The sequence below is a fragment of the Myxocyprinus asiaticus genome, chromosome 34 (assembly GCF_019703515.2).
Source record: "Myxocyprinus asiaticus isolate MX2 ecotype Aquarium Trade chromosome 34, UBuf_Myxa_2, whole genome shotgun sequence".
Lineage (NCBI taxonomy): Eukaryota > Metazoa > Chordata > Actinopteri > Cypriniformes > Catostomidae > Myxocyprinus > Myxocyprinus asiaticus.
Window position 1 is genome coordinate 12398764 of NC_059377.1, and position 26563 is coordinate 12425326.

The 26563-nt window shown below is 39.8% G+C and overlaps 1 protein-coding gene across 1 annotated transcript in view; it reads right to left on the reverse strand.

Annotated features, from left to right (window-relative positions):
- Positions 1-2205: 2205 nt before the first annotated feature.
- LOC127425258 (gamma-aminobutyric acid type B receptor subunit 1-like) overlaps positions 2206-26563 on the reverse strand; it is a 193419-nt gene continuing 169061 nt past the window's right edge. The window contains exons 19-24 of the mRNA XM_051671006.1: positions 24420-24530; positions 24196-24289; positions 21644-21771; positions 14160-14288; positions 10185-10328; positions 2206-8335 (exon numbers count right to left, since the gene is read on the reverse strand). Coding sequence (XP_051526966.1) covers positions 8051-8335; positions 10185-10328; positions 14160-14288; positions 21644-21771; positions 24196-24289; positions 24420-24530 — 891 coding nt within the window. The 3' untranslated portion in view covers positions 2206-8050. The remainder of the gene's footprint in view (positions 8336-10184; positions 10329-14159; positions 14289-21643; positions 21772-24195; positions 24290-24419; positions 24531-26563) is intronic.

Genomic DNA, 26563 nt, shown 5'->3' on the forward strand with positions numbered 1-26563 from the left:
TTGTGTTGTTGTTTTTTTATTTTAATTGAAAGTGGTCATAAAGGGTACACTTACCTTTTTTTTGTTTTGGAAACATTATTTTTCATTATTTTTCACATGCAGTATATAGTATGAAAATAAATATCAGCCTTTATATTTTACAAAAGGGGTCCCTTGGAGGAGGATCATCATATCAGGGGGTTCTTGGGATCAAAAATTAAAAATCCCTGATGTAGATAAAAATAGCCAATGATAAGTTCTTAGTATTTGTTAATCAAAGCAATAGATATGTTAGTCGAGGGGGATCTACACAATATTAGACAGGTGGTTTTAATGTTGTGGCTGATCGGTGTATATTACAGTATATACTGTATATATATACATGTATATATATATATATATATATATATATATATATATATATATGGACAGTGAGACTAAGTTGTGAAATTTTAAATAACACAGAGCTATAGAAAGTCAGACTTTTTTTATTATGTTTCCAGAAGTGTTGGTTATTCATGTTTTTGAGACATTACAGACATTACATCAGAAATGATCACAATTAATTCTGATTCAAAGTAATGGCCAGTATCATCAATCATGCCAACCATGTTAAAATAAAATTATACATTATAAATGCTGAATCTATGTACTGATTACCATTGTCCCATGTCTCCCAAACATGTTGAGTGCTCCAAACATCATCTGCAGCCTGAAACTGAACTTTAAATAGGAAATTTGGATTGAATGCACTTAGCTGCATAGAGCTATATGATGCTCCCTATTTAGTGAATGATTTAACCTCCATTGTGCCATCTGTCTGCACTGGTCTCAGAACAGTTTGAAATGCACCTTAGTTTCATCTCCATTCAAAGCCTCTAAAAGCAACATTATGCAGCTTTTGCACAGTGAATATATGATATTTTAAGGAAAATTAGTCTATAGTCCACACGCATGGTCATTGTGTTTAACAGTGTGCCGTTTCGTGATAAATCGCTCAAATAAAAAATGGAAAGGGGGTACTGGATGAAACTAGAGACTCTAATCTTTTGACTCAAACAGCTTTCAGTGTAAAAACTTTATTAGGTTTCTTACCAGATGTAGTTTTGTTGGCGTTTTTACCAAATATAAACTCCTCTGCAATCGCCGCCCTGTTGTTTTGTCACATGACTCCGTGCATCAATAGTTTAACCATTTACTGACAGCACAGAGTCTTATGTAGAGAAATTTAATTATGTGTTGTGTATAGAGAAGCCAAAATACAATGTGGACGTGGGGTCCCACGAGGATAAGTCAGTTGTTGGTTGATTTCTCCTAAAAGCACTGTGGTTTTGTGGTTCTTTCAAAACATTTCTGTGTTTGTTTGTGTGGCCCGTCCAGCCAGACAAAGCCACATCGGTTAGACCAATGAACTGAGTTTCTGTATGTGTTCTGGAATTTGTTTGACTATTTTTGCCATAACGTTTGGTGACATTAGCTGTGCAGAAATTACACACTTTAGTAAAAATCATAAATTCCTCTGAGGGAGTGTGGTTTCTGTGTAGGGGAAACTCCTGTACGTTCACCACCACGCTGCTTATATAACCTGGGCTTTTTTGTGAATACATTGTTATAAATTAACTATGGTGGGGAGTAAAATCAGTGGGTAATTGATACTGTGGAAAGATATGTATTTCTTAATGCATGGAGGAATAATGTGTACATTATGAAAGAGACAACTGTCTGATTTGTCCACAGCTGTAATCAATCATGAAATATCATTTGGAGTGCATTAATGCTTGTCTTATGAAAGTAGTTCATATGTGTTTGAAAAATCAAAGGAAAACAATGGTGTCCATTTGTATGACTTTCAGTCTTCTGTGAAACACAAAAGGAGATGTTATGCAGAATGGTATGGCCTCAGTCGCTATTAACATTAATTGCATTTTTTTCCACACAATGAAAGTGAATGGTGCCTGAGACAAACATTTTGCCTAACATCTCCAACTGTGTACAAGTAAATATTACTCTGTGCCCGAGAGACAGGACTATGATGAATAAAAATGGATGGGTAAAAAAGTAACCCCAAATGTAAGATAACATACAGAAATCAATATTTTCTTTTAACAAACACTTACACACACACACACACACACACACACACACACACACACACACACACACACACACAAAACACTAACAAGATGAAGAATAAAACAAAAAACAAAAAAACAAATTGTAGCAAAAACAACTGTTGTCTTTATTTCACCACCGACACCAGTTCAATTGTGTTTACAGAATCTATCATAGTACAAATACAAATATATTTTTAATACCACATACGAATACCTTTGACAGAATACACTTCATACTTTATGTGCAAGAGAATACATTTATAATGTACATTTAGCATTTACACAATCAACAATTGTGCATATCATTGCATTAACATCACTATGGTTATTTCGTACCACCATTTGACCAAAAAATTATGAGTATAATCTTATTACAGTAGACCATGGTGGTGTTTGTATTTGTGTTTATAACACCCCCAGTGAGTCATTTTATATCAGCTTTTCTGTTAATCACCAGAGCACCATTGAGCCAATCACAAGTGCTTATTACACATAAAATCTGACATCATAGTGCAGTTCAATCTCTATATTCAGAATATAATACTAGCGTACTGCTTACTGAATACTGCACAGTATACAAAATAAGTTTAAAAATGTGATGTCTGACAATATGTCAAGAAAAAGTTGAAAATTGTGGCAAAATAAGGTCAAGTCCAGTGTACTGCATTTTGCGATACAGAACTCTGCACAGTACTATGCATATTATGCAATGTATACATACTACATACTGCAGAAATATTAAGAGTAATATGGTAGTATGATATTCCAAACATAGCCTGTTTATTTCGCATTGGAGAACCAGTGCTTACTTTCCAAGTATTATGAGGTAATAATCACTTCTCTAAAATAATGAGCAGTGAGCTAATGTCACTTATGAAGCACTTATGAATAGACAAATGATACTTTGTCAAAGAACAAAATGAGGCAGGTAAGAGAAACAGTCCATCTGAAACAGAGAAGTAAAACTCTGCCACTATACATATATACATATGTATATGTATAGTGGAAAGAATAAGTATGTGAACTTGTGGAATTACCTGCATTTATGTATACATTTGTCTTAAAATCTGGTTTGATCTTCATCTAAGTTACAATAATGAACAAACTCAATCTGTTTTAACTAATAACACACATGGGGGCCTGGGTAGCTCAGCGAGTATTGACGCTGACTACCACCCCTGGAGTCGTGAGTTCGATTCCAGGACATGCTGAGTGACTCCAGCCAGGTCTCCTAAGCAACCAAATTGGCCCGGTTGCTAGGGAGGGTAGAGTCACATGGGGTAACCTCCTCGTGGTCACGAATAGTGGTTCTCGCTCTCAATGGGGCACGTGGTAAGTTGTGCGTGGATCACGGAGAGTAGCATGAGCGGTGTCAGAAGGCCTATGATCAAGAATGGTTGCTTTGCATCAAGCTGGAAAGGGCTGCAAAGTTTTCTCAAAGAGCTTCGATATTCATCTATATACAGTTAGACAAATCTTCTATAAATGGAGATGATTTAGTTCTGTGGCTACTCTCCCTAGAAGTGGCCGTTCAGCCAAAATGACTCAAGGGCACACCACAAAATACTCAAAGAGCATCCCTACAGGATAATGTCAGGGTGGCTGTGCGCCAGCTGTAGCTCAGTAGAAGTTGGTTGATGCAGCAAGACAATGACCCGAAACATTGAAGTATATCCACTACAGAATGGCTTCAAAAAAAGAAAATCCACCTTTTGGAGTGACCCAGTCAGAGCCCAGACCTTAACCTAATAGAGATGCTGTGGAATGACCTCAAGAGAGCCGTTCACACCAGATATCATAAGAATATGGCTGAGCTGAAACAGTTCTGTAAGGAAGAATGGTTCAAAATTCTTTCTGAACATTGTGCAGGTCTAATCAGCAGCTACCGGAAACGCTTAGATGAAGTTATTGCTGCTGCCAAAGGAGTATTGACCAGTTATTAAATCCAAGGGTTCACTTACATTTTCCACAGCACTGTGAATTTTTAATGTGATGTGTTCAATAAAGACATGAAAGATTATAACTGTTTGTGTGTTGTTAGCTTAAGCACATTGTGTTTGTCTATACTTTTGTCTATACTAGACTTTGATGAAGATGAGATCACATTTCATGACCAATTAATGCAGAAAACCAGCTCATTCTAAAGGGTTAACATACTTTTTCTTGACACTATATATATATATATATATACGTATATATATTTCATAACAATTTATATAATAAAATAAAATACAGAGTATAAACATTTTTTTAAATACTGTCATCATTTACTCACCCTCATGTTGTTCAAAACCCTAATCACTTTCTTTCTTCCATCTGTTGAACAAAAAATGAGATGTTAAACAGAATATTAGCCTCAGTCACTTTTCACTTTCATTGTGTCAGGGAAAAAAATGCAATCAAAGTGAATGGTGACTGAGGCTGTATCATACTGCCTAATATCTCATTTTGTGTTCCATAGAAGAAAGACATACAGGGTTGAAAAAACATGAGGGTGAGTAAATGATGACAGAATTTCTAATTTGGAGTGAACTATCCCTTTCAGAAGGTCAAACTGAAATTGAAGACAGTCAACTAGAGGAAGTTGGCATTACAGTTGAGGAGGTTGAGAACTGCACTGTACAGTTTTGTTTTTTATTTAATCAAACCTTTGCAATAAAAGGAAATGTTGAGTGATGACTAAATAAAACAGCTGATGTGAGTGTGAATATATGAATGTGTGTTTTGTGGGTGATGACAGAAGAGAGGGTTAGTAATCGATTACATTTTTTGGAACCTCAATTAAGTCCTGTTTAATAGACTAATTCCCCTTTTTCAAATACCTTGGTCATTACACCCAACCACACAGGACAAAGATAGCTGCCCGATACACTTTTAATGGTATTTGCATTGCAAAGTATAAGATATCCTTGAAGTGATGCCTCCAATAGCAGCTGCCACTCAGAAGCAAACTGAATTGCGATGTAGTGAGATTGAATCTAAAGCTTGCAGCTACAGAAAGGATCTAATAAAAACAAAACCCCTCAAAATCTGTGATGAAATAAAGAGCCTCTGTGCAAAGCCTTCAAAAAGCTTCAAGAGCTCAGTGACTGCTAATATGTTATCACAGCATGCTCTGGGAGAAATAAAGCTGCCTACAGCCAAACCAATATACAAAAGTAGCCAAGGGGTTAGATTCGAACCCACAGAAGGGATCCATGAGCTATCACCATTATGCCCTTGAGCAAGCCACTTAACCACAGATTGTACCAGTGGGACTGTCCCTGTAACTTAACATGGTGACAAATTGTTTAAGTCACAGAAATGTTTTTCCCCTGTGGGAATAAACAAAACATACTGTCATCTGTACGTAAGGAAGATTTATGTTTATGAGATCATGGTGAGGTTGCAAAATGTATATTATGTGTACATTATATGATAATGAGGATATACATAAAAGAAAGAAAATAGTAGTTCCTGTAAATGGTACAAGTTTAAACAAGTTCAAATTGTAGAGCATGATGCCAGCAACGGCAAGGTCATGGCTTCGATATCCAGGGAACATTCAAATGGATAAAATGTAAACTTTGAATGCATTGCAAGAAACACTGGATAAAAGCGCCTACCAAAAAAAGTAAAAAGTAAAAAAGTCATAGATGTTATCAAAAATACCACACTGACTCAAAGGTAACCATGCTATAGAGTGCAACAGTGACCACCGGCTTTTCAATCGCCTTGGTTCCAGAAGTATTTTTCCAGTAGCATATACCATCAACTAACAACCTCAGAGCTCATGGTCTGTCTTTAAAGGTTTATATTTTACCATTAATAATCAATTCCCCTATGGAGAAAATGAATGGGAGTTTTACCAGAACCAGACTGTTGTGCACAATATTTTACGGTTGCACATGATATCACTGGATCATTGCACCGTGATTGATACTGCACCAAATGTGCAAGAGTGTGAATTTACAGTCAATCTCTCTTGCTCGTTGCGCATCATTTTTGTCCAGTACAGCGCTTTGCAGAAGCACCTCTGATCACAAGGAGAAATGCCTGTTTCTGAGTGTGCGATTATTTTGACAAACTACTTCTTCATTTATTGAACTGTAGGAAATAAATAAAAGATATTGATAAAAGGATCTTAGGTTTCGATGAAATATGGGAAAAAGGATTGCAATGTATGACTGTATCGGTACAGCTCTAAATATAACCCTAAAAAACCATAGTGGGATCATTTAGGAGCTTTTCACACAGGATGCACTTTTGTGTTTAACACCAGCTGATGACACTTTCAATTCGCCAACCGTATGTCGAAATTTCTGCGGCTGAAATCAGTCTTTGCTCACTGAAATTCAAACTACTGCCCCCAGTCAAAGACTGTTTAGCCCAAGCTAAATGGACCACTTGTATTAAAGTAAATGGGAGAAACTGGAACACCCAATACAGCGGATGTAGAAAAGGAAGCCCCGCCCTACAGGTAAAAGAGCCAATCATCTTTTAGATACAGACATCACCAGTCACTCAACTTGAGAATGCACATTAGCTGGACCAGCCTTAAAAATATAATTTTTTTCAGCATGATCTATGCTAAAGAAGCACAATTTATGATACCACTGTTGTCAGATTAAACTGCTGATTTGAAATATGTTCATTGATCGTAATCTTGACCAGCTGTTTTAGAGATTCCGTTCTTTCCCCATTCAAGTAGATTAGAGCTGTACTTTTTTGTTGCTTGTATCTATAAAAAATAACTGATGGGGGGCGTTCCATAGATGGCCGCTGAGTGGACTGACTTGCCTTGAAAGGGACTTTGCCCCAATCGCCGAAGCTGGAAGTACTGTTGACCAGTTCTTGGGTATAAAGTCCACAGGGTGGACCCAAACCCCAACCCTAAACCTAACTGTCAGTGGAGTAAAAATGCAAACCTCCGAATTGCACTCACCATTATTTACTGTATGTGAAAGCGATTTCTTCCTGGTTAACATGGGACCAGAACCCATGTCTGGAAGATTGCTCATGTGACACGCTATCAGTAGCATCACAGAGAAAGGTACAGACATTTAACTGATGCAAAATATCTGATAGTGGATGGTGCTTGTCAGTAATTTGGCAGAATGGGATTGATTTCAGGTTACATGAAAATTCGGAAGCAGCATGTCGACTTTCCATGTGATCATGTTGTCTTAAAAACGTGGCACTGATGGTGTAAGATTTTGCAACAGTTACAGGCTTCCATCTAGCACAGCTTTACATAGAAAAACAATTAAAAAACAGCACAGATGGGCACTCTGCTAAAAAGACCAGCTTAACCAGCATGCAGTTCCCATGCTGGTCTAGGCTGGTTTATGCTGGTTAGTGCTGTTTTGGTTCAGGTTTAGCTGGTGGACCAGCATAGCCATGCTTTTCACCAACTAAACCTTGATGGTGAAGCTTATTGACCAGCATGGTCTTCTGATGAAGCTAGTTAAGCTAGTTTAAAAGCCTGGTGGGGACACCAGCACATCAGCATTCAATGCGGGGGACCAGCACCCAAAACACAACAAATGCTGATCTTTTCAGCAGGGCACAACAGCAAATCCTGTGTGAACGGCCCCTTCGTGTAATCCACTATTAACCAAGATGCTTCTGTAAGGATGTTTTTTAGCAAGTCATTCTTCATACACAATTTTTAGAAGCAAAAACAGCTGAGGATTAGTCATTTGAACAATGTACTGGTTATCACGGCCTGTGAGGCTTTCAAATATGGTGACAAATCGATGATTCAATCAACACCAGATTCTCAAGACTCCTTGTCAATAAAACCACCCGTGAGAAACAGTGAGTGTGTAGGAAACAAAAGAAACAAACAAAGAAACAAAAGTAGTCTGCTGAGTGGAAATAGGGAACTTGGATGGCAAATCAAGGTAGCTTCCCCACTTTTTACTTTGCCATGGTCCCACTTGAATTTCCACTTTGTGTCTCCTCTGTGTCTAGGATCACTTGTAGAGGAGCTGCAGTCGGCTGGGGTTACAATTGTTGCGGTTGATCTTGCCGTCGGGCTGGTAAAGGTTGGAGGAGTTAGAGAAGGTGGGAGGGAGGGAGTGGTTGTCTGAAGCAGGAAGAGGGTATCCTGGCGGAGGGAGGAGAGATTTGGGATCATTCTGAGAAGTCGGGAGAGGAGGAGAGCTGTGGTTCTTATTGGAGGAGGACGGGCGTCTCCGGGAACGGAGGGCCTGTCTCTCTGACAGCTGATTTCTAAGCTCTGATACACGTTCCTCTTTCTGTTGGAGAGAGAAAATGAAACAACATGCAAAACTAGATTTTTACACATTCTGAAGAAAATGTGAATGGTGCTTGCTCATGCAAATGTCACTGCGGGACAATTCCAGCATAATGGCAGGACATTTACAGTCAAAACTTGATATGTAATTTGTCAGAGAAAGTACTAGTTTCTCAAACAATTTGTATGTATAATTCTAAAACCCTGCAAACAGAATCCAGACTATTAAAAATTTCTTCCCCATTTTTCTTGGCCTCTTAAACATTACTAACGTGACACAACACTGAGACGCAGTGACTTCATAAATGTGTCACTTATGAATTCAAAAAGATGTGCTGTGTATCTATTTCTTAGACATTTCCTTGTCTTTCTGGAAAATGTTTACTGGTAGCATAAATTGAAAATAAAGTGCCATTTGACCCCTCTTTTGAAACCATGAATATATTTGGGTAGTAATGGACTACAAGTAATCTGGATTATATACTCAGATTACAAATATTCAATACTTGTGATTAGACTACATTATATGTTTCAATGTTTAAATTACAATTATGTTTTATAGATTAAATTGGTAACACTTTACAATAATATTTCATTTGTTAACATTAGTATACATGAACTAACAATGAACAATACTTTTACTGCATTAATCTAAGTTAATGTATTTCAGCATATAGTAATGCATTTTTAAATCAAATGTTGTATATGTTAACATTAGTTAATGCACTATGAACTAACAAGAAACTAACAATGAACAATTGTATTTTTATTAACTAACATTAACAAAGATTAATAAATGCTGTAAAAAATATACATTGTTCATGATACCTAATGCATTAATTAATGTTAACGAATGGTGTAAATGAATGGTTGGAAACATACTGTAAAGTGTTACCAGTACATTATTACTTATCGATTACAGTACCTTACATTACCTTCAGTGAAGTATGTGAAATATGCACAAAAATGGTACATACCTCATGATTTATTTTGGATAAGCAATGCAATTTCGGTAACACTTTACAAAAATGTTAATGTTTAGAAATGGAACCTTACTGTAAAGTCTTACCACAATTTCTTTAAAAATCCATCTCTTTAATACAGTAACAAAAAGGCATAAATAAGCAATTTAAACAAGGTTTTAGCTTTGCTAAAAACTTGGTAATGTTAACATTTCCATGGAATTTCCTTGCCACAATGCATGGGTGTTTGCAAAAGCATTTCAGTGCGGCTGCTAAGTTGTTTTGAGTGGTTGTTAGCATATTGCTACAGTATGTGGTTGCTAGGGTGTTCTGGGTGGTTGCCAGGGCTCTGCCAGGTGGTTGCTTACTGGCTCATGACAAAAGAGCCCACTCAAAAGTCTTCATGATATTCTGGTCCCTAGATATTTTCAGGGTTAGAGAAGGGGCGAGGACTAAATCGCAGAGATCAACAAAGGTTCATTTATATAGAAAAACAACAAAGTCAAAGTTCCCCGAAGGGTAAGAAAACTCAAAAGACTCAAAACAAAGTAGTCTCTTGTGACAGGATCCTGACAGATATGGCTTGGGTTTCTCCACTTTAGTGTGATCGCTTAGAAGTGTAAAAGCATCTTTCCACAACAAGCTGCCTTATTTGATGTATCATGCAGGAAGGTGAAGGATTTGTTCTAAACGAGGGGTATAAGCTATAAAAATAGTTATACTTGCCTTAGCAAACATGCCTAACTAGTTGTTTGGGACTAAAAATATTGAAAATATCTAGCAGGTTTGAAAACCACTGAGAAAATTTAAGTAAACGTGACCATCTGCCATCGTATCAGACATCCCAAACATACAGTAGTGTTTAAGAAAGTGAAAGTGTCACGGTACCTCCTGGATGATCTTCTGCAGCTCTTTGTTCTCTCTCTCCAGCTGGCGAGACTTCTCTTCATCATTGTTGTTGGTGGATGAGCCGGTCTTCATGGTTTCCTGCTGGTCTGACTGCCACTCGCCACGGGTGATAAGCCTCCGCATCTATAGAAAAGCACATAAACACGCACCACATTGAGTTTACCAGAACAGAAAGCATAGTTTAATACTCTGATACAACATAAGATACATGTTTGGAATGGAATACTAACTGAATGGAATACATCAATTTTCTAGTCACATCTCCTATCTATTTGAATGGTGAATGACTGATTACTAATGCGCATATTCATTCTCAAGTAAGCTGACAGACAATGTCTCTATCAAAAAGGTGATTGGCTCTTTTAACTGTAAGATGGAACTTCTATTCCTACAGATGAAATATTTGACATTACAATTTCTCCCATTCATCTCATGCTTATAATGTCTCTATTCAATCTGCATACTGTGCACAGCATACATCAATAGTACCAACACCTGAACATATACTGTACATACAGAAAAGAATGATGGCTTCCTGTGTGAAAATAACGTCATGGTTACTTGTGTAACCTCCGTTCCCTGATGGAGGGAACGAGACGTTGTGTTGATGTAGTGACACTAGGGGTCACTCTTGGGAGCCCGAGACACCTCTGGTCTTTGATAAAAGGCCGATGAAAATTGGCGAGTGGTATTTGCATGCCACTCCCCCGGACATACGGGTATAAAAGGAGCTGGTATGCAACCACTCATTCAGGTTTTCTGCTGAGGAGCCGATATAAGGTCCGGCCATTTCAGCGGGTAGTTCAGCATTGTGGCAGGAGGGACACAACGTCTCGTTCCCTCCATCAGGGAACGGAGGTTACACAAGTAACCATGACGTTCCCTATCTGTCACTCACTCGATGTTGTGTCGATGTAGTGACACTAGGGGTCCCTATACGAAACGCCACAATTGGCTGAACTGTGTTACGTGAACTGGTGGTGTGTGGTGGGCAGACTACTGTGTGCCTCATAGCCAGCACACCAGGTCGACACGTAACCTCCCCCAACATAGTTATGAGTGTCGAACGGCCCTTTTGGGAGGCAAACAGGTCCACCTGTGCTCGTCCGAATCGACTCCAAATCAGCTGGACCACCTGAAGGTGGAGTCTCCACTCTCCCCTGAGAGTAACCTGCCATGACAGCGCGTCTGCTGTAGTGTTGAGGTTGCCCAGGATGTGAGTGGCTCGCAGCGACTTGAAGTGCTGCTGACTCCAGAGGAGGAGACAGTGGGTGAGTTGTGACATACAACGAGAGCTCAGACCGCCTTGGCGGTTGACATATGCTACCGTTGCCGTGTTGTCTGTCCGAACTAACACGTGCTTGCCCTGGATCAACGGCCGAAACCTCCGCAGGGCGAGCAGAACTGCCAACATCTCGAGGCAGTTGATGTGCCAATGCAGTCGCGGGCCCGTCCACAGGCCGGCGGCTGCGTGCCCGTTGCAAACAGCGCCCCAGCCCATTTTGGAGGCGTCTGTCGTGACCACGACGCACCTGGAGACCAGTTCTAGAGGAACACCTGCCCGTAGAAATGAGAGGTCGGTCCAAGGGCTGAAAAGATGGTGACAGACCGGCGTGATGACCACGCGATGTGTCCCGTGGCGCCATGCCCATCTCGGGACTCGAGTCTGAAGCCAGTGCTGAAGCGGTCTCATATGCATCAACTCAAGCAGGGTGGCTAGCGCCGAGGATGCCATATGCCCCAAGAGCCTCTGAAAACCTTTCAGTGGAACCGCTTTTTTCTGTTTGAACGCCTTCAAACAGGCCAGCACCGACTGGGCATGCTCGTTCATAAGGCACGCCGTCAAAGAGACTGAGTCCAGCTCCAAACCGAGAAAAGAGATGCTCTGAACCGGGAGGAGCTTGCTCTTTTCCCAGTTGACCCGAAACCCTAGTCGGCTGAGGTGTGAGGGCACCAAGTCCCTGTGTGTGCACAACATGTCTCGAGAGTGAGCTAGGATTAGCCAGTCATTGAGATAGTTGAGAATGTGAATGCCCACCTCCCTTAACGGGGCAAGGGCAGCCTCTGCGACCTTTGTGAAGACACGAGGAGAAAGGGACAGGCCGAAAGGGAGGACTTTGTACTGATACGCCTGACCCTCGAATGCAAACCGTAGGAAGGGTCTGTGTCGAGGAAGGATCGAGACATGGAAGTATGCATCCTTCAGGTCTACCGCCGCGAACCAATCTTGATGCCGGAAGCTCGCCAGAATGCGTTTTTGCGTCAGCATCTTGAATGGGAGTCTGTGTAAGTCTGTGTGGCGGATCCGGTGCAGTCACCGCAGGGGGACGCCCTTGGCGACGAGCAGACGGGGTGCGGGATCTTGAGCCGGGGCAGGATGTGCCGGATAGCCTCCGTCTGCTGCTTCACCGGCGAGAACTGCTGGGCAAAGTCCTTGACGGTGTCGCCGAATAGGCCAGCCTGGGAAATGGGGACAGCAAGAAACCGTGTCTTGTCGGCCTCACCCATCTCGACCAGGTTGAGCCAAAGGTGGTGCTCCTGGACCACTAATGTGGCCATCGTCCGCCCAAGAGACCGTGCCATGACCTTCGTCGCTCGGAGAGCGAGGTCAGTCGCCGAGCGCAGTTCCTGCATCAAATCTGGGGTGGAACTACCCTTGTGCAGTTCTTTCAATGCCTTGGCTTGGTGGACCTGCAGGAGAGCCATGGCGTGGAGGGCAGAGGCGGCTTGCCAGCAGCGCTGTAGGCTTTAGCCATCAGGGACGACGTAAGCCTACAGGGCTTGGACGGGAGCTTAGGGTGTCCACGCCAGGTGGCGGCGCTCTGCGGGCATAGGTGCACCGCGAGCGCCTTATCCACCGGGGGAATCACCGTATAGCCCCTGGCTGTCTCGCCATCGAGGGTAGTGAGAGCGGGGGAACTGCGGAATCGGGGCCGGGCAGTAAAAGGTGCCTCCCACGATTTCGTCAGCTCCTCGTGCACATCCGGGAAGAAAGGCACTGGAGCGGGGCATGGATGCTTTGAGCGGCGCCGCGAGCCCAGGAACCAATCATCAAGTCACGAGGGTTCAGGGGAGAGCGGAGGGTTCTACTCTAACCCGAGGCTTGCGGCCGCCTGGGAAAGAATGTCTGTCATTTCGGCATCAGCCTGTGACGAAAGACATGAAAGACAGCGATCATGACCATCCGAAGTTGAGAGATAACAACTGCAACCAGGAATAACACACAATCGGAAAGGCATCTTTAAAAAGACGTGTCTTTAAAAAGACGTTCCGTGTGTGCCGCTCTTTTAGAGAAATATACTCTTTTAGAGGAAAAAGCTCTTTCAGAAAATATACTCTCTTTGTTTTCTGCCGAAGCTCCCAGGGGCGTTCTCTGCAGTGCACCAGTGCAGAGGAGGGAGAAGCCGCTGAAATGCGCCATCAGATCCAGCAGAGGTGAATGAACAGTAGAATTCAGCTCAATGAGCATGACTGTTCGGCTCCGAAGAGAAAATCTGAATGAGTGGTTGCATACCAGCTCCTTTTTTACCCGTATTGGCATGCAAATACCACTTGCCAATTTTCATTGGCCTTTTATCAAAGACCAGAGGTCTCTTGGGCTCCCAAGAGTGACCCCTAGTGTCACTACATCGACACAACATCGAGTGAGTGACAGATAGGGAACTGCTATTATTGGGTGTTAGGTTGGGAAAGGTTTTTGACATGAAAGAGGAGCATCACCTTATATTCCCCTGAGACATCTAATAACAGCTTTACCCTCCAGTGACACTGTTTATAGACATCTCCATAGCATTACCTTTTAGCACGCTATAAAATTTCATGGACAGGCCATTACGAGAGATGCATATGCCACACATTAACTTTGATCACTCCTTCTACAATTAATATTAATCACTGTAATACTATTTACATTAGCATGCATTCTTGTATTGATATAATGATTTTCTGCATTACCTTGGGGACGAAGAGGACAACTAGAGTGATGTAGACGGAGAAGATGATGGCCAACGAGGCAAAAGCGAACGAGGCGTCCTGCTTAGACGACAGAATCATCGTGACAGGAGCGGTAATCATGCACAACACCTGAAAGAGAGAGAGAAAGAAACACATTTGTAGGTAGGAAAATCGTAATAAATATGATTACTATCTATGATTCAATTACAGTAACGATTCTTTTATCACTTTTGAAGAAGAACTAATACTAAAAGTACCTGTGTACTAAAAAATATCTCCAAAAACTTTGAAGAGTCTTGGCCTGTTCAGACATTCCGTCAATGCAATTCTATGGGATTTTGGGGATATTTGATTGGCTGTTACAGGAAAACCGAAAGTCCGATCAGTTAGAAAAGATTTAGCACACTAAAGGCCCCGAAATACTTAATACGATATTGAAGAACGGACGGGTGTGACGTCATTTAGGACAAAATCTGGCCAAAACTACAGTGTTTTTGAGTTCGTTTCGGTAGTTCGTAACAGCTCGTCTGGGCGAACTTTTAGGAAAACGTCTTACCGGCTGCTAAACACCTTCTCACTGCCATTGGTCCACGTCATTGATAGGTGTGACCTGGAGTTCCACCTACTTTGAGGCCGGCAGCTAATTCCTGTTCACAGCGTTCAGTTAGTCAAGATCAGTCACCATGAACACACCGGCATGCAGTTATTAGCGAACTGGTGCAAATTTACCTACATCAGTACGATTATTCGTGTAGAGACATTTTCCAGGAACATGTCATGCATTTTTTTCATTGAATTAGTCTACAAAAGTAATCAAATCTACTCAAATACTCTCAAGTGCCCATTTACTCATTTGCCATCTGCAGTGAAAGCCATTCACACATCTGCACACAGTAAGGTATGCCTGTAATCATTCTTTTCTCTGTATTCTGCCCATTAACACTTTTAATAAACAGCAGTAGTATCAGTGTCATCATAAATTACAATAACAGAGTGTTACTGATGCATATTATGGCTGCATATAGCATGTTAGCGCATTAGCGTCATAAATTCAGAATGTAAACCAGACAAATTACACATTATCTACTGCATATTTACTACTTTAAATCATCATCTATTGGTTAAAAAAGCCTTTAAAAAGTGATCTCATGTGAATTTTACTCATAGAATCAGGCATAAAGTCATTGATAACACATTTTAATATCACATTATTTAAGGTTTTACTGAGTGTCCTCATATTTAAATGTACTTCTAAACCCCTCCCACAGCAGTGTGGTGGGTGTCTGAATGTTCGTAACAGTATACCGTTGCTCAACTGTTTCGAACTTCTTTTTACCTCTGAACGAAGGAAGAACTTCACCGGAAGAATAATTGGGCCTTTAGTCAGAACAGTCTGAAGGTCTGTACCAAGTTTGGTGGATGTAGCCTGAAAGCTGTAGGAGGAGTTATATTTTATAATTTTGGTCTTTGTTTAGGGATTTCCAAAAAACACTAATCAGCTTAAAGTGTAGAACAGTATGTTGGCTTTTTCAAACCAATTTAATGATTGTTTTCAAACAGGTTTTCCCAACATTCCCCCCATCTGCCATTGGTCAATCAAACATTTATTCCTGCCCCAAACTCACGACATTGGTTTAGCCGATGTTGCTGCGTTATGCTTGACACATTAATAGAAGAATAACAAAAGAGTGGAGCAAAACCATTCTTTTCCAGTATTTAAAAAAAAAAAATTAAACCAAATAAGAACCGATTTTCGGTTCCCCAAACCTACACATATAAATGATAAAAACACAAGAATGTAAGAGTAAAACAGCCGATGAGTGAAAGAAAGAGCAGAAACCAAGAGAGGCAGAGGCGTGAATCAATAAATATTGATCAACAGTAAGTCATCTCTCTCAGTCAAGACCAGAAAAGATTCATCTAGACAACCAAAAAGAAAGTGTAGCCTGACATCAACAGAGGTTATATTTTCTTTGCAGGGTCATTCATTATTTGGACAAGGTAAAAAGTGCAAAACAGTCTCTCTAAATCAACGCAGTCTACTGCTGAGCTATTAGCGTGTGGCCTGTGGCCGGCACCGAGCCATAACGCCGAAACTGTATCTGCACAGTTTTAACCCAAAATGCTCAGCTGTGCCAGCATGCACTGTGTTGGCAAATATATGTAGGCAATAAGTTAATAGCACCATAGTTTACTGCTCCATCTGATGCACTTCGGAGGCTATTGAGCTCCAAAAATGGCAAAAAAGCACTATTAAATAAAAATATGACTTCTGCTCTTTATTTCAAATCAGTTCCTGGTGGCAAATATTGGCCAAAACAGTTAATTTCTGACACTGAATGAACTTTGTAAAAAAATGTTTTAATGCATCCTATATCGAAAAGTTCTTTGTATGCTGCTTTGGGTGCCAAATAAGCCCTCAGAATGACAATACAATTAATCATCAATTTGCTGTGAACAGGTGGGCACTTATCATCTGTATCATTGTCTGCGAGCAGCTGAAATTCTATAAAATGATGGAGTCAGTAATGACATGGCAGATGGCATCGGAAATCACTTCTTTAACCGAATGGGCGTTCGCTGAGGACCGGGATTCGGCCTGTGACTTGGAAACAAGACAGAAAGAAAAAGATAAAAATGCAAAATATGGCCCCTTCCTGATCTGAAAGTCTCTCTCTCAATTTGAGCTTAAATTAGGTTCAGTGTAAAATAGATAATCCACAAAGGCCAAGATGAAGAGAAAACACACTGCTCTGAATTAAAAGAACACAATGAAATGGCCGACTGACAAAAGCTTTTGTGCTTCATTTCAATCATGCTTCACCATAGAAAATGGACCAGGAGTCCTCATGCTAAATGAAAAGAGATTATTGTGTGTTTACCCTCCACATTGAGGGGGTAGTTTACTAAGAAAGAATTGTGCCTGCTGATATTGTGGCTTATTTGCATGCACTGTCTGCATTTGTTTTAGCATCTGATTCCCTAAAGTAATTATGCAAATCAGGTAACAGCACAAAACACAAACAAATTTTGTGCTAAACACAATTTGCACAGCGTAATTCCCCATCTTCCCAATCTCCGTCATTTGATAAATAACTGTTGACAGGATCAAATTTATTTAATCATTTTATTAATTAAATAATTAAAAATGTATATTTATTTATTTTATATGTATTTATTTATTTTTATATTTGATTTAAATATTATAACATTTATTATATATTAACTTTATATTATTTTATTAATTTAATGATATTTAATACAATTTGTATTCAATTTAATAGCACAACATTTATTGTGGGAGGCAAATAACGCAAAGTTTTTAATGACGCAATCTATATTATTCTTAATTTACAGAGAAAGAGTGTGCTTTTGCACTGAAAAGAATGTCAAAATTTGTATGACTTACTTTAGATACAGTACTCATTAATTTTACAGGACTGTATTTAATTATTCATGGCACAGCACTTCTTTAGTGCCTAGCAAACTAAATTGCGAAAGATTAGTGATACACAGCTTTTTGTTCTGAAGTACTTTGCATAAAAGTAGCACAACTGTATATTGACTTCCCCCTGAGTGTATTTTCAGTGCAGTAGACACTCCTCTGTATCTCAGGAGCGGTGGGGCGGCACTCAAATGCTAAAGTGGAACAGATGATATGATGTACAAAAACAAACAACTTTGAGCATTAATGAGGGAGCACTTGTGCTCGAGCTTTCTCACTACTTTAGAGCTCTAGTCCTGTTAAACTGAAATTTAAGTTTATTTCTGGTGATGAGGGGAAAAGCTCTTTTATCCCCTTTCCTGTCCGCTGGAAATCTCTGTGTCCCTGGACATCACTGAAGATGGCAGGCTGAGACACTTCACTTTCATCAAATCTAACAGACCTCACACAGAAGAGCTCCAGGCATGTTCTTCATGCCATGGGTGTAGAATACGCGAGGGACGTGTCCCCCTCACTTTCCATAAAACCAAAGTACTTCCCTGCACTTTTCACCGGGCAAATTTGTTTACATTGTGTATTTCCTACAGCAAATGTGTATGTGTAAATGCATTCACTGTTCTAACGTGATAGCTGCTTAACCACATACATGAGGTACCAACATACCAACATGGCAACCATGTAATGCACTCACACTCTATCTGCATGTCAGCCACAGGGTTAAGCCCAAAGTATACTTCTGTTAAACGCGAAGGCTAGTGCTCAAGCACAGTACGAACCGTGCATACTCTGAAAGTGCAGTATGTGCCTGAAATTATTTGCACTAATTAGTGGGTCCACAAGGTGGCAACACTCACTGTTGAGCTGTTGCTGTCACAAAGAACTGCAAGAAGAAGACAGGAGTCGAATGTGGAAACAACGAGGGTGGATGTGCACGTCAAGAGCGCGTGTGTGAGGAGGTTGGGAAATAACTGCATTTGTATAACTCTAATCTGAAAGAATATAAAGACATCTTCATGGGTAAAAACTTTTGAAAAGAAATAGTCCAGTATCTCATAGCAGTCGTAGCTTCGCACATGCACGTGTATGCGCAACACAGTCAATTGAAGTATACTTTGAAAGGCTGAGCGTTTGACAACAGGCGCTCAGCACTCGCATCAAAACCGAAGTATACTTTGCGCTTTAGGCATAGATCATGAACTCAACGCAGGGAAAATAGTCTCCATTCATGTTTTTACTGTAACATCAAGTAATGTAAGTTGTCTTGTGGTATCTGTTGATGTTTTTTGATGATGAGCTTTGATATTATTATGATATTATAGCTTGCATCTTAAAGCGATTTAGAAAGTGGATCAGCGTTCTACACAACTGTCCCAAGCATACCAGTTCATGTGCCCACTTTTATGATTGTGTGAGTCGTTCATGCAAATAATGACGACATGGGCAGGTACAAGTTAAAATATTAGGGGTAAAAAAGTGCATTTCTCAATGCTTCTCCACAGTACAATCTCAATGTACTCTCCACTAAATGATCATTGAACCAAACCCTAACCCTAACCCTAACTAACCTAACCTGCACATTAATACTGATTCTTTGCTGTTACAGTTTGACTAAGAAGTAGTTATGTAAAATTAGCCTTATAAATTATGTAATAAATGTTCGGTTTGAGATTTGTGAACTCTTTTTCTTGTCAATAGCCTATTCTGCCCCAAAGGCAAAATGCTTATGCCAACACTAAAACAGATATAAACTAAGGCTCTTAATCGCTGAAAATTTTTAATCAAATTAATTACATGGTATGCCGATTAATTAATCAAATTAATCGCAATTATTCGCATCCATAAATATTTGCTGAGAAAGCCCCTCAATTAACAATACTTCAATATATATTGATTAAATAATGATGAATAATATATATACTGTATATATATATATATATATATATAATTTTGTCACACAACTAAAGCATTAAAAAGGACAATTAAAAAAAAGTGGCTTTAGAATGCAATATATTGTTTATTTCCATATTACTGAACATAAACCTACAGTTCACAGTAATCCATTTTGCAAATCAGTCAGAGATTTAAGGATACGTCAATAAACACCCGTGTCAAAAGGATGCTTTTGGAGCATCTCAGTTGCGTTGCGTCATAAACATACCGTTTTTAGGTCACTATGTCAAGTTAAACAAAGTTTGAAACTTAGAAAAACACGTCTTGAGATCCCTGCCTTCGGATTTGCGCTCCATCAAGCTGTGTGTGTACAAAATAATGCATTTTTTATCTAGTGTTGTCTGCTACTGACAAGTGTGGTTTGTTCTGTATAGCTGCGTGTTGTCTATACAGCTGGAGTTTTGCTTACTGCCCCCTGGAGAAAACAGGTAGTACTCCAAGCTTGAATTGCTCAGATGGAAGATATATTCTTTATTACAGTCCGGGGACATGATTAATTGCATTAATTTTTCAACGCGTTATTTTTTATATAATTAATTACACTTAATTAGCGTGTTAAATCAACAGCCCTAATATAAACAGATACAATATACTGTAGACTAAGAGACACGATTCCATTTATAACTCAACTTTGACAAAATGTATAATTTAATATGACAGAATCAACCTGATTACATTAGGATACACAAATGAACCAACAAATATTTTTTAAAGTTAGATCAGGTAGAAAAATATCTTTAATGTAAAAAATAATCATTACCCTTTTTTACATATAGCCTATTCTTATGGTTCTATTTAAAGCCTTATGGGAAATGAAATTAGAACATTCCATGTGCTCCATTTTGTTTTACGACAATATTTATTATTAAAGCAGCATGAAGTTTATTTTGGACTTTATTATTATTATTTTTTAATGTATTTTTTTATCCCCTTTTCTCCCAATTTGGAATGCCCAATTCCCACTACTTTGTAGGTCCTCATGGTGGCACAGTTACTCACCTCAATCCAGGTGGCGGAGGACAAGTCTCAGTTGCCTCCGCTTCTGAGAACGCCAATCCACGCATCTTATCACGTGGCTCGCTGTGCACGATACCGCGGAGACTCACAGCATATGGAGGCTCATGCTACCCTCCGCGATCCACGCACAACTTACCACACACCCCATTGAGAGCCAGAACCACTAATCGTGACCATGAGGAGGTTACCCCATGTGACTCTACCCTCCCTAGCAACCGGGCCAATTTGGTTGCTTAGGAGACCTGGCCGGAGTCACTCGGCACGCCCTGGATTCGAACTTGCGACTCCAGGGGTGGTAGTCAGTGTCAATACTCGCTGAGCTACCCAGGCCCCCACGATTTTGGATTTTCTTAATTAAAAAAAAGATATGTATATAAAATTTCTGCCTGCATGTGGTGATGTTTTGTCCAATCTGGCCATCGAACTAAAATAAGTATGCTATAAATATAATTACATCAAAGACAAAACACAACAGAAAACTTGGTTACTTGTCAAGGTTTTCTGTTGAACATTCTGTCCCCCTCACTTCTGAAATGATTGCTACGCCCCTGCTTCATGCTCAGGACAGTGTTGTGAGTCACACACAGAACTGTGCACAATTTACACAACTCTGAACTAAAATTGAGCAACAAAACAATACAAAAAAATTTGTACATAAAGTGTGATTCAAGCCATACAAACTTTCTCCATTATTTACTGATAAATAAGAGTTCCAACATGGGAGTGTTTACCACGAGTGTTGAACTCGTTTGGTATCAGTGCAAAGATTTCAGCATCTTTAAGATTGCTGTATACTGTATGTATAAGTGTTTACATTTTAGATGTTGTCAGTGATATCAAACTTTTCAGTGTTATCCAAACATACAAAAATTATTGTGTACACTTCACTTACAAATACCTGCGAATACGAACGAGATCACCCTGTCACTTCAGCTAAATATTTTTACCTGCAGACTGTTTTTAATTGGAAAATATCTGGACGACAACTGACATTATACTGACATTTAAAACATCCCCAAGGCACTCTTTAAAAAGTCTAGAATTATATGCTTAAAAAGACAAACAGACTCACAGAGACATTGTAGATGGCCATCCCGACAGCTCGATGATCGTTTATTTTTTCAGTGGACACAGATTTGGTCTCATAAGCCAAGAAAATACCCAGGAGCAACAGCAGGCCCTTATAGCCGTACACAACTCCTACAAGTCAAAACAGAGACACAACATGCTCTTAAAAACAGAGAAATCTCTGAAAATGTTAATCAAAATACAAAGATCAAACTATTTATGACTACAGGCTTTTTTAATATGAAAACTAATCTAAAACTATTCTAACAAGCCTGCTTACGGGCAGCAATGCCCATTTCTCAAGAACACTGCCTCAAGAATGCATTCTTTGCTTATTTTAATGACCATAACTGGAGGAGCAAGGCTGGTTCTGTTTGTCTCATGAAGGTAGCAATTAATTTGTTTAATTCATTTAACACTTACTTGAAGGAAACACCTGAGGAGAAAGGCTGAAGGTCAAAACCATTGGGGTAACTTCATTAGTCACATTCACACAGACTCATTGGCTTTGTTCAGACACGCAGCAAAAATCAGATTCTTATGCGTATCCGACTCAGATCTGTTTAGATTTTAACAAACCAGATTTCTACAAACTTGAAAATGCACCAAATGCATGAGAGAGACCCAGTTTGTCATAAAAGGGACTCTGTTGGACATGATATGAACACCAAAAATATTGACAGGGATCTAAAGCATCGATACAATATTGTGAGGTCAAGATACATGTATATCAAAACATGATTTTATCGGCACAGCCCTATAGCATATACATTTTTTGTTGTCTCATGCCTCTCATGAGTTCAACACCACGACAAGATGTCATAATGGACTAATTGTTCAGTTTTATGGCTTCTCCTTCTGTTGGCATCATTCCGAATCATTTCGATGGCAACTGATGTGCATACAGTGCATCTGGAAAGTATTCACAGTGCTTCACTTTTTCCACATTTTGTTATGTGACAGCCATATTCCAAAATTGATTAAATTCAATTTTTCCTCAAAATTCTACAAACAATACCCCATAATGACAATACCCCAAAATCACATGTACATAAGTATTCACAGCCTTTGCCATGACACTCAAAATTGAGCTCAGGTGCATCCTGTTTCCACTGATCATCCTTGAGATGTTTCTACAACTTGATTGGAGTCCACCTGTGGTAAATTCAGTTGATTGGACATGATTTGGAAAGGCACACACCTGTCTATATAAGGTCCCACAGTTAACAGTGCATGTCAGAGCACAAACCAAGCCATGAAGTCCAAGGAATTGTCTGTAGACCTCTGAGACAGAAAAATTTCTGCAGCATTGAAGGTCCCAATGAGCACAGTGGCCTCCATTATTCGTAAATGGAAGAAGTTTGGAACCACCAGGACTCTTCCTAGAGCTGGCCGCCTGGCCAAACTGAGCGATCGGGGGAGAAGGGCCTTCGTCAGGGAGGTGATCAAGAACCCGATGGTCACTCTGACAGAGCTCCAGCATTTCTCTGTGGAGAGAGGAGAACCTTCCAGAAGAACAACCATCTCTGCAGCACTCCACCAATCAGGCCTGTATGGTAGAGTGGCCAGACGGAAGCCACTCCTCAGTAAAAGGCACATGGCAGCCCGCCTGGAGTTTGCCAAAAGGCACCTGAAGGACTCTCAGACCATGAGAAACAAAGATTGAACTCTTTGGCCTGAATGACAAGCGTCATGTCTGGAGGAAACCAGGCACCGCTCATCACCTGGCCAATAACATCCCTACAGTGAAGCATGGTGGTGGCAGCATCATGCTGTGGAGATGTTTTTCAGCAGCAGGAACTGGGAGACTAGTCAGGATCGAGGGAAAGATGAATGCAGCAATGTACAGAGACATCCTTGATGAAAACCTGCTCCAGAGCGCTCTAGACCTCATGCTGGGGTGAAGGTTCATCTTCCAACAGGACAACGACCCTAAGCACACAGCCGAGATAACAAAGGAGTGGCTACGGGACAACTCTGTGAATGTCCTTGAGTGGCCCAGCCAGAGCCCAGCCTTGAACCCGATTGAACATCTCTGGAGAGATCTGAAAATGGCTGTGCACCAATGCTCCCCATCCAACCTGATGGAGCTTGAGAGGTCCTGCAAAGAAGAATAGGAGAAACTGCCCAAAAATAGGTGTGCCAAGCTTGTAGCATCATACTCAAAAAGACATCAAAAAAGTATTGAGCAAAGGCTGTGAATACTTACGTATATACATGTGATTTTTTTTTTTTGTATAAATTTGCAAAGATTTCAAACAAACTTCTTTCACATTGTCATTATGGGGTATTGTTTGTAGAATTTTGAGGAAAATAATGAATTTAATCCATTTTGGAATGAGGCTGTAACATAACAAAATGTGGAAAAAGTGAAGCGCTATGAATACTTTCCGGATGCACTGTAGTTTGGACATTGACTATATTGTCTGAACAAACAAATCCGATTTTATCACATGCACAATGTGAACAGTCAGTCCTAAAAATCGGATTTGAAACCAGAATTGGAATTGGATTCAGTGTGAACAAAACCATAGCGAAACCCAGAGAAATTCTTACCGAGCCATGTGTTCATCTTCTCTGAACTACAGTGCTGCAGCAACGGTTCAATCAACTGATCCACGTCCCCTTTAGGTGCTTCTTTAGTGAACTTCTGCTCAGATAAATGGTAAGAGAAAAGGCAGTAGACTTCAATGTTGTGTTCATATCCAAAAAACAATAAATCCAACAGTGTCATAAAAACATAAAAACTGTCCCCACATGTAAAATGAGCTCTGCCGTACCTCCACTGTGATGTGCAAGGGATCCACGATTTGCCAAATCATGAGGGACAGGATGTCGATAACAAGCAGAACCCCAACAGTGGCATAGAGCTTCCAGGGCTCCAGGTGCTGCTGTGATATGAGAAGACCAACAAATCAACTTTACATCCAGGACAGTGCAAGAAACAGCTCGCGTGGTGATTTATGACATCATAAAAGAGCATAAGTGCAGAGAGTTTGATGGGAAAACAATGGACCATTATCAGGATGCCGATTTAATTTGCCACATGGTGCCTGCTGTTTTTGGTTTATGTAAGGAAAGTGTCTTTAATGGATTTCAGTCGAGACCATTACGGCACAGCAAAATCAATAATCTTTGTTTTTTGTAGTGAGGATGGCCTTTGTGAGCAAACAAACGACAATCACTGTCAACATGTGTTACCAATTTATGTTCTCTGTGACTTGTATTGTTTATCTTCCCTTTTGAAAGCCCATAAAATAATAACACATCTTCACAACACAGAGGAAGAAAGAATTTTCTCACAGCCCAGATATATTGTTGCTCCAAGGAATGCTAAAAACTATTGACTGCATATAATAACAGACAATAATTCATAAGAACAAACTAAAATTGTGTCTGCAGTAATGGAAGTCTATGAGGCAAGGCATTCCAAATCAGATTGATCACACTGTGAAATCGGTGATAGGAGGTCAAAAGGTCTGCTGCTGAAATTCATCTGTGCTTACCAAAATTCAAACCACTGCCCCCAGTGGCCGAAGCTGGAAGTGTGGACCAGTTTTATGGGGAAATGTCCACAGGGTGGTGCCAAAAGAGAGTTGTATACGCCCTAACCCAATCCCCAACCCTATACTTAACCGTCGGTGGTGTAAAAATGTAATTTTAGAATAAAAATTCAACCTCTGAATCTTGCTCACCATTGTTTATGTGAACGCAATTACTTCCTGGTTTCCATGGGACCAGAACCCGAGTCTTGCAATGCGCTATCAGTAGCACCAAAGAAAAAAGTTGAGCACAATGAAATTGATCCACAAATGGCCAATGAGGTATGTTGCTTGTCAATTATTTAGCAGAACGAGGTCGATTTGAAGCTGCTTGAACATTTGAAAGCTTGTTAATTTCCTTTGTGATCGAATGTGCAACTTGTATTTTTGTTAAAGCACTTAATAATTCTTCAGTGCAAACATCTGTTAATTGAGCTGTAAAGTTCAAACTCTAAATCACTGTTACAGTGGTGGGACTACTTTTCCATGGTGGAGGAACTTCTTGTTTTGCATTACTGTTGTTATTCCTGTGGATGGATTTTTCACTACATAATCAATACTTTGGAGTTGATATGCCTAAAAATAATTTTCTGTTATTCCTGAGCATAGTATGTGACAGTTACCATATATATTGGATTTACGTGGTCATAACTGGAGCTGAAAAAGATAATTTATGGCAAAAAAAAAAAAAAGTGTCTTTTAGTGCATTCAAAGTGTACATTTTAAAGTTAGGTGTAATTCCTGGGAATCAAACTCACAAGTTTGACATTGCAAGCATCACGTTCTACAAGTTGAGCAGCAGGAACACCAAAAAATGGCAAAAAACAGCTCAGCACCCAGTCAAATAGGACATAACCTTGCATAGATAAGGTAAGTAGGTGATTTTTTTAAACTACCTTCATGTCAACATGTATTATATTTTTACATGTAAGTTTAAGTGTTGTAGTTGGTGTACTTTCGAAACAGTGTGTACTGTAACGTTTATAGCAGTGCAACACATAGCCCCATAGAATTCCAATGTAAGTGCGTTTCTGTACATGTTTCTTTAGTTTGTTTCTACAAAGTGGGTGATGAATAGAAAATATTTTCTGAATGCCATAAATCTATGTAATAGATTGTCAATAGAGCCTAATTTTATTGCATCAGAAAAATTCCTCCAATTTTGTGTAAGAAAGAACTACAAACACAAAGTATTTATTATTTTATGAGGACAATTCACACCATAAAACATCTTGAATTCCTTTTGAGCTTAAAATAGAATGTTTGTCCCAAATCTTTCCATCCCTCTTATGCTCTATAATAAATGCCAAAACCATTCTTTGTTCCAATATTTCCATTTTGTATCCTTGACAATGTCTTTGAAGAATCCAATTCAAACAACA